The sequence below is a fragment of the Pelodiscus sinensis genome, chromosome 11, assembly GCF_049634645.1.
Source record: "Pelodiscus sinensis isolate JC-2024 chromosome 11, ASM4963464v1, whole genome shotgun sequence".
In the NCBI taxonomy this organism is placed as follows: domain Eukaryota; kingdom Metazoa; phylum Chordata; order Testudines; family Trionychidae; genus Pelodiscus; species Pelodiscus sinensis.
The window spans coordinates 178,072-186,856 of NC_134721.1; the positions used below are offsets into that span (position 1 = coordinate 178,072).

Sequence of the window (8,785 nt, forward strand, 5' to 3'; positions counted from 1 at the left end):
TTACAGCTTCAGTGTCAGATGGTAAGAGCAACATTTGCCTTTTCAGGCGTACACCCTTACTTGCAAACACATCTCTCTGAATGCAGGAACATTTGCTCACCTTTAATGTGGAGGCCAAGCTGGCCACGTGCTCATTCAAGGTGCTCTCCGACTCCTTGTAAGTTAGGCAGGTAAACTGATATTCTTCTGGATCAAAGGCATCAGCTCCCTGCTGCTCCACGTCATTAGCTACCCCAATATAATAATCCTCCATATCCCCAGGATCCTCCTCCTCTTCCTCCTCCTCACAGTTAGGGTCATAATCCTCTTCATTGCTGTCAGAGCCCTGGCTGTTCATGTCCACGGACATCTTACTGCCCTGCCAAACGGCAGACCATGAAAGCAAGCGCAGCTTCTCTCTGCAACACTTTCTCACGCCTCTGAATGCATCTGACTTCTGTCTCCTGTGGTAGGAGGAAAAACACGTTTATTTGTGCACCTAAGACAGGGCAGCAGGATATTTCGGTGCCACGCAGAAGACAAAATAAAAGCACTGATCTGATGCTGAGTTCAAGAGCAACATGTAATGACACAGGCCCCTGACTAGAGATCAGCTCTGGCGCCTGCACCCGAAAAACTTGAGCACAGCTCACTAGTGCAATTCTCAACCTCCAGTGGGGAGGGCTTACTGCACTGCTTCCTAGTGCTCCTGCCAGGACTTACGGACAGCTTGCCATCAGGGAAATCACCGTGTCACCCCCACCACACAGGCTGGGCAGCAATTAGGAACGTGAAAGGTCCACTGGTTCACTGCTAAGTATCATCCCAATGGGTGATGCTTACCGATTCCGGTTAGCTGTTAAGCGGTGGGGGATGGGGTAGGGATGTGAACAACTAGTCGATTATCCGATAAGCAAATGCTTATCAGATAGTCGAGTCGACTAGTTGCTTCCCTGCCCCAGCTGCCTCTATCAGAAAGAGGTAGGAAGGGGGGGAGGGGATACTTCAAAGCGGCAGTGCTGTGTGGAGCCTGGGGCCAGACCCCGGGCTCCACAGGGTGCTGCCATTTTGAAATGCTACAAGGCGCCTGACACCAGGCTCCCGGCAACATTTCAAAGCAGCAGCACCGCACAGAGCCCAGGGTCAGTGGGGGAGTCCCCAGCTGATCCCAGGCTCCATGTGGAGCTGCTGCTTTGAAACCCCGTGGGGGACATGGGACCAGTGGGGGACTGCTGCCATGGCCCCGTGCTCCCCGCAGCGCTTTTGCCTTTGAAGTGTAGCTACAGCCCTAGGGCTATTGCTACACTTCAAAGGTGGAGGCGCCCTATCGACTAATCGAATAGTCGAGTCAGATTGCGTTGACTATTCGATTAGTCAGTTACTTGAAATTTAACATCCCTAGGCTGGAGCAGCTCCCTGCCTGCCACAGCAGGGGGCTGCTCCAGCCCCACGGCAGACCCACCATAGACAGGGGCAGCTCTGGTTGTCTGGAGCAGCCCCTGTCTGCAATGGGTGCAGGTATCCTGCAGGAAGGAGCTGTTCGGGCCAGCCGCTGTGGGCAGGGCGCAGATGGAGAGGCTGTCCTGCCTGCATCCCCTTTAACCAGTTAACCAATTAAAGGGGATTTTACATCCCTAGCAGGGATGTAACTAGATAATATCTAATACTTCACATCTTCAAAATACTTCAACTATTTTTATACCCTTCATGTGAGGTAGGATAGCCCAATATTGAAAAGGAGGTTATGGGAAACAGCTTTTCCAAGATCACAGCAGCTAAGAGGAGAACCCGGGAGACCACACTCAGCCCATGCAGCCTCTAGTCTAGAGCACAGAATTTAACTGGCAGGGCAGAAGGAGGGTGGGCAGAGAATCCTAGAGCTCTGAGCTGCACAGAAAGCAGTGGCTCAGAAGGGCGGGAGCACCTCAGTATGTTCCCTTAACTGGAATCTAGCAGACATGCCTGGGCTTTCGCTTGGCACGGGCCTTATACCCAGAGACAGAAAAAATACAGAAGTTAGTCCATTTTCGTGACATTCTCAATAGAAATTAATATTTAGCTACTAAAACTGTACAGGAAAGGACTGGTGGCTCTGAAGGAATCAACAAATTATGCTTAACATTGTCACTGAAGTTGGCAAAGTAGTCAATTTGATCTCAGTTCCTGTCCTGCACAACTTCTACTCCTATCAGCAATATAATGACCACCATGTATTAGTTATAAAGGGATCATCAGACAACACAAGCTGATAATCCTTGAGTTATGGGTTTCTCTGTAACCGAACAATCACAAGCAAAGATCTAACCATACCAATTTGGTCTCAAGAGGGTCTACATTACATTTATAAGAGCTGGAATACACGGATATGACTGAGTTTTACATACAAAAAAATTGAAAAGTTAAAAATTACATTTCCTACAGGAAGTATTAATTGGGCCCCTTGCACGTATGTGATATTTTGTTTATGTTGTTAACGTAACACTTTATTTTCCTCCACTCCATTGGTTTTCTGATTTAACACACATTTTTTAGGTACTCTAAGTCACTCCCTAGTAAGGATGTGACTGTGAAGCCAAGAACATGGTTAACCGATGAGCCTGGGCTCCATCAGTTAATCCTCTTGGTTACACACAGCCTTTCCCCTCCACCTCCTGCCTCTTCTGTATCAGAGGCAGCGGGAGGTGGAGGGGACAGGAGGCGGCGCGTGTGGGGAGCCCATTTAAAAAGCCAGGTCCCATGGGGGAGGGTGGACAGGTGGGTGCCAGTACACACCAGCTTCCGCCAAGCCGATGGCCCCTCTCCTGATACTGCTGCCACTGTATCAGAGGTGGGAGCTGATACAGGCAGGGAGCTGGCTTCTGAGGAGCCGCCTACCCCTCCCCACACTGCTGACTCAATCAGAGGCAGCAGCACAGGGAAGAGGAGGCAGGCAGGAGCTAGTACATGCAGGGACCCGTCTTTGAAACCAGCTCCCCACATTTACCAGTTCCTGCTGAGCTGACTGCCTCCCCTCCTGTATCAGGGGGATACAGAGGCAGCGGGGGCAGGAAATTGGAAATCTGCCCCCCCCATAAACATGTATTCCCCGAAAATTTCAGCAGATACATGTTTGCACAAAAAAACAACCTACATTTTAACACTCCTAGTTAGTCGTAGACAATGTATAATTTATCTGAGGCACAGCAGTGATTTCAGCAGATTTATACCTCCTCCAAGAAGAGAGGTTGAGGACTGGAAGTAAGGATATTAAATTGCATTTAATCAGCTAATCAAGTAGTTAATTGAATTTCGTCAATGGGGGGGAAATTACAGAGCCCCAATAGGGTTAGCTCCTGACCCTGGGAGCTAACCCTGCTGCAGCTATGTCTTTTAAATGTAGTAAGAGCTCGCACCTGGTCCTCCCCAGCACCTCTGCTTCTCCTGTCCCCCTGTGGAGACAGCACTGCGGGGGAACTGGCTTTTAAGCCAGCTCCCCCCAGCATCGGCTCTTATAGAGGCAGCAAGTGGGGGGGGTGGGGGAGAGAGAAACAGCTAGTCAAGTAGTCGACTACTTGCTTACATTTTTAGTTGGAAGCTAATCACATTAGTCTGCTGAATTCTGTTCTCTATACCCATAACATACCTCATTTTTTCATGACTATCTGCAACGTGTGTCACGTCTACGTTTTCTATACTATTCAGCTTCCTCTAACTCCAAAGGAGTGGAGGATCAGCACTATGGAGAGGACATTTAATTAGTGGTACATTTTTATTTTGCCAAATTGAGTGGAACTCTGAGTAACAGTCTTCAATGAGTGATGTTCCCATACCACAATATCGATGCTATACAGATGAGCACTAAAGAAATACCAATAAAACAAATTAAATCAGTCAAGTTGCCACGGACAAAAATGCACCTTTTCTGCCAGATGAAGTCACCAAATCCAAGTAATTAGGTTACACCACTGAGAAATCCTCTATATAACAGATTCTAGAGCAGTGTCTTCTAATGGCACATGAAACCCCGTAGGTACAGAACAGTTCTCAGTCTTCCCCCAAGGGAAACATTCAAAAATGAAGGAAAGGAGACAATTGAATTTCTAAGGAAAATATCTGGAAAGGCTGATGTATTTGGTATGCATGTCTTAGGTCTGTGCAGCGAATGTCGAGTTTTCGCTGTGGGCTCTCCAAACAAAGATTCCTCAATACTATATTTCATAACCAGTGCTGAGTTCTACTTCTGCCAAATCCAAAGCAAATTTTTAATTTATATTTATATTATACACTTTCTCTCATTTGCTTTGAGCCTCTGAGAAACACTTAGTCGCAGATTAAGGCCAGAAGTGACCAATATGATAATCTGATCCCCTACAACACAGGCCTTAAAAACACACCCAGTAATTCTTGCATAGAGCCTGGTTCTATGCAAAGATATTCTAGTCTTGGGGAAACTAGAGCCACCCGAGGGTAGTCTTTAGTTTTCACCCATAAAAAGGCCTCAGCAATCTAAAGTTTATGCCAGCAAATCGCAGAGATCACTCAGGACACACAGACATTACTAGTTAGGAAAGACTTCAGTCCTACCTCGAGGAGTCATGCTCATCCCGTGGAGAAAGACAAGCTCCTGCACAGGTGCAGTGGAAGGTTTGGGCAGTAAAATAAGGGCCTTATGTAATAACTAAAGAGTTGTCCCCCACTATGGGGAGAATAAAAAGCTTTTAGGAACGGTGATATTTCTGCCTTTTGAGACATTTGGCTCTGCAACTTCCCTAATTTGCATTCACAACTGCTGCAGTAGCAGCATATACAAATCAAGCACACGATAATATGTCTGAGTGATCTGACAGTGGCCCTTTAACATAATGGTAGAGATTTCAGGGATAACCTGCTGCTAAAATAGATGCAGAAATTCACACCTCAAAGCCATTTCAACTTAAAGACAGCCTGACATCAGTTCATTGGTACTAGATTTTCTACACAATCTCAAGGACCTCCAACTTTTGTTCTTAAGACTTGTGTTTTGAAGATTCTGAACCCGTCACGAACGCAAACACATCAAGCAGACAGTATGGGGCCAGGAGCATGACATCCCATGTGTGTTCATTTTTTTTAATTGTATCCTTTGGTATATATGGTTGTGACAATTTTCTTCCACTATTTGATCTGAGGAAGTGGGTCTGGCCCACGAAATTTCATCACCTAATAAACCATCTCGTTAGTCTTTAAAGTGCTGCATTGCCCTGCACTTTGGGAACGAGGGGATTTCCCTCCAGCGGGCCGGCTGGCTTTACAGCGCCGCATGTGCAGGGCAGACATGGTTCTCGCAGTAAAGGGACCTTTCCGACCTGCTGCCACACTCAGCAGCGCTGCGAGCTACCGGGGGCACCCGCGGACCGCACTGAGCCCCTGTGGGGAGGCAGCGGGCGCGCGCCTCCCAGCACCACTGCGGTTCAGCGGCCAGGCCGGGCCAGCGCGCCTCAGCCAGCCAGGCCAGCGGTCTCCCCGCGAGGAGCCCCCCCCCAGAGCCCCCCCACGGCGGGCCGGGCCGGGGCAGGAGCCGCTGCACAGCCCCGGAGGGCCCGGCCCGGGCCCGACTCCCCGCGACTTACCGGGGCCGGAGCCGCCGAGGGGAGGAACCGGGGGGAGCCTTCCCCGCGGGGCGCTCCTGCCGGGCTGCTACAGTTTGCGCACCGGAAGTCCTGGCGTCCCCCAAAACGTCATTTCCGCCGGCGCGCGGCAGGGAGCCGGAAAAAACAACGTGACGGCGGCGAGGCCAGGTCAGGACGGGGCGCCCGGACCGAACCATTCGGGAGCCTGGACTGAACCAATGGAGGGGGAGGGGGAGGGGGGCCCGGGGCAAGATCGCCGCCCCTCCCCCAGTCCCCGGCGGCGCCAGTGACGGGGGATACCGGGGCCCGGCCCGCCCGCGGACCCGCCCTCTCGGCGCTGGCTGCCCGTCTCCATGTGGGGGGCATAGCACCCCGACAAACAGCCCCACTTCATGAGTCCCCATTTGCCACCCCACTTCCACAGCCATCCAACTGAACTTTCCCGCTGTTCCCAGACAACCTGTGGAACTCCTTGCCAGGGGATGTTGTGAAGTCCCAGACAATAACAGGGTTCAAAAAAGAGCTAGATGAATTCATCAATGGCTGTTAGCCAGAATGGGCAGGAATGATGTCCCTAGCTTTTGTTTGCTAGAAGCTGGGAATGGAGGCCATAGGATGAATCGGATGATTACCTGCTCTGTTTTTCCCTTTGGAGCACCTGGCATTAGTACAGGCAGTCCCCGGGTTACATGGATCCGACTTACATCGGATCCCTACTTACAAACGGGGTGAGGCAACCCCGCACTAGCTGCTTCCCCCCAGCAGACCAGGGAGACGCGAAGCTAGCGCCCCCCTTCAGCAGACCAGGGAGACGCGGAGCAGCTTTTCTCAGCAGACACCTCAGCTTGAGAATAAAGGACTGAGGGAAGTGAGGTGTGGGAGAATAAAACTGAGCTCTGGAGCAATGTTTGCCTAGAGTTTCCCCAACAATATGTACCAGTTCCGACTTACATACAAATTCAACTTAAGAACAAACCTACAGTCCCTATCTTGTACGTAACCTGGGGACTGCCTGTATTGCCAGAAGTCAGGATACTGGGCTAGATGGACCTTTGGTTCTTATGTTCTAAGACGCACTGAAAATCAACATTAATGGTCCAATGAGCTCAGTAGCCAGCTCTTTCAAAATTCTTGGATATAAGAATTCACACCTGCAGATTTAAAAATGTCTAATTTTAACAGATTCTGTTTTATCTTCCTTTCTGTTTAACGTCGTTTTATTGGCTATTGCAATGAAGTTTCATTATCACTTTATAGGCATACATAATCTGGTTTTCCCTAAATATAAAACCAATATTTAACTCTTCTGCTTTTGTTCTGTGTTATTATTGACATTTCTATTTAGTAATGGACCAAGAGTATTATTTGATTCTTTTTGTTCCTAATATACTTTAAAAATGCCTTCTTGTTGCCTTTAACTCTGCTGGCCATGTTTCTTCTGTGTGTGTCTTTTTGTGTCCCCTATCGGTTTTCTACATTCCTATCTTCTGATTTTTATTTACTACTATCAATTTCCCCTTTCTTCCATTGCATCAGTGTGTCTTTGTTCACTCTTTACATAGATTACATAAGGGTATAATTAATCTTCCCTTTTCATTGAAGGCTTTCACTTACTTAGTCCTTCAGTGTTCAGTCTTAATGTGCTAGGAGAAGATTAAGAGACTCTATACAGCTACAGTGCCCTCATGTTTTCCTTTGCAACTTTGACCCTGTTGGGACTAACTCACTCAAACTGCTGCACCAATTAGAAGTGCTTTTTCCCACCTTTTGACTTTGCCCTTTCTTCTCAGGTGCAGACTTGAGCACAGGGATCAAACTGAAGACATTCAGCATTAGAAAGGGGTAGGGATGTAAAATCTCATTAAAAATGTTAACCAATTAAACTATAGGTTTAACTGGTTCACCAGCCTGCCGTGTCACTGTGGGCAGGAGGGGCCACTGGAGCAGTGGGGAACACATGGGCTGCGTCTAGATTGGCATGATTTTCCGGAAATGCTTTTAACGGAAAAGTTTTCCATTAAAAGCATTTTCGGAACAGAGCGTCTAGATTGGCACGGACGCTTTTCTGCAAAAGCACTTTTGGCGGAAAAGCGTCCTTGCCAATCTAGACGCGTTTTTCCACAAAAAAGCCCCGATCGTCATTTTCGCAATTGGGGCTTTTTTGCGGAAAACAAATCTGAGCTGTCTACACTGGCCCTTTTGCGCAAAAGAGACTTTTGCCTGAACTGGAGCAGAATAGTATTTCCGCAAGAAGCACTGATTTCAGACAGTAGGAAGTCAGTGCTTTTGCGGAAATTCAAGCAGCCAGTGTAGACAGCTGGCAAGTTTTTCCGGAAAAGCGGCTGATTTTCTGGAAAAACTGGCATGTCTAGACACAGCCATGGTGTGGTGGACATGGCTGCTCCGGCTCAAAGATGGTTAACCGATTACCAGCAAGCATCTCTAGAAAGGAGTGCTTACCACTTGAATTAGAGGGCTGTTACCTGTCAGTAAGTGGCAGGGTCTTAGTTTTGGTAGGGTCAGCTGCTAAAGTGAGACAAAAATCACACACACTAGCTCAGGGAATCACACTATCACTCCTAAACTGAATTATTGAAATCACTTTGGACAAATTTGGAAGGTAATTCTGAAACAATAAGCTGCTACTTTCCAGCTAGGTAGGACAAAATAACATGAGCACATCACACCCATCTGCTACACTCTATGGCTAGGTCTACAGTGTAGGCTTCTTGTGCAAGAACTGTTTTGCACAGGAGTTCTTGCACAAAAATTCTTGCACAAGAAGCCTGCAGTGTAGATGAGTTCAATATGACTTGGTTGCTTCCCTGGGATGAGAGGCTAGGCGGGCATAGGCAGGCTGGGGAGTGACTAACAGCTCTGTCAGAGACTTCTGGATTAGAGACCAATAGTCTCTGAAGAATTTCACATTTTCAACGTGGCCTTGACTGAACTAAAATTACTACAATAGAATCGCAAAGATATGAACATCAGAGTCATGGACTGACCAGTCTGCCAAACAGCATGTGAAACCTGACAATCAATTAGGCAGCAATGGAAACAAACATCCCCAAACAAATAGGCTATGGCTACACTCCCAGCTTCTTGCGCAAGTATGGCTGTTCTTGCGCAAGAATCTGCAGAGAATCCACATGCCCGCTGCTCTTGCGCAAGGAAATTGACAGTATGGCATGGTAGGAGAGGGCTTCCTGCACAAGAGC

General features: G+C 48.2%; 1 protein-coding gene across 1 annotated transcript in view; it reads right to left on the reverse strand.

Annotated features, from left to right (window-relative positions):
- ARIH2 (ariadne RBR E3 ubiquitin protein ligase 2) overlaps window positions 1-5,829 on the reverse strand; it is a 50,311-nt gene extending 44,482 nt beyond the window's left edge. The window contains exons 1-2 of the mRNA XM_075938397.1: window positions 5,568-5,829; window positions 101-443 (exon numbers count right to left, since the gene is read on the reverse strand). Coding sequence (XP_075794512.1) covers window positions 101-443; window positions 5,568-5,764 — 540 coding nt within the window. The 5' untranslated portion in view covers window positions 5,765-5,829. The remainder of the gene's footprint in view (window positions 1-100; window positions 444-5,567) is intronic.
- Window positions 5,830-8,785: the final 2,956 nt, after the last annotated feature.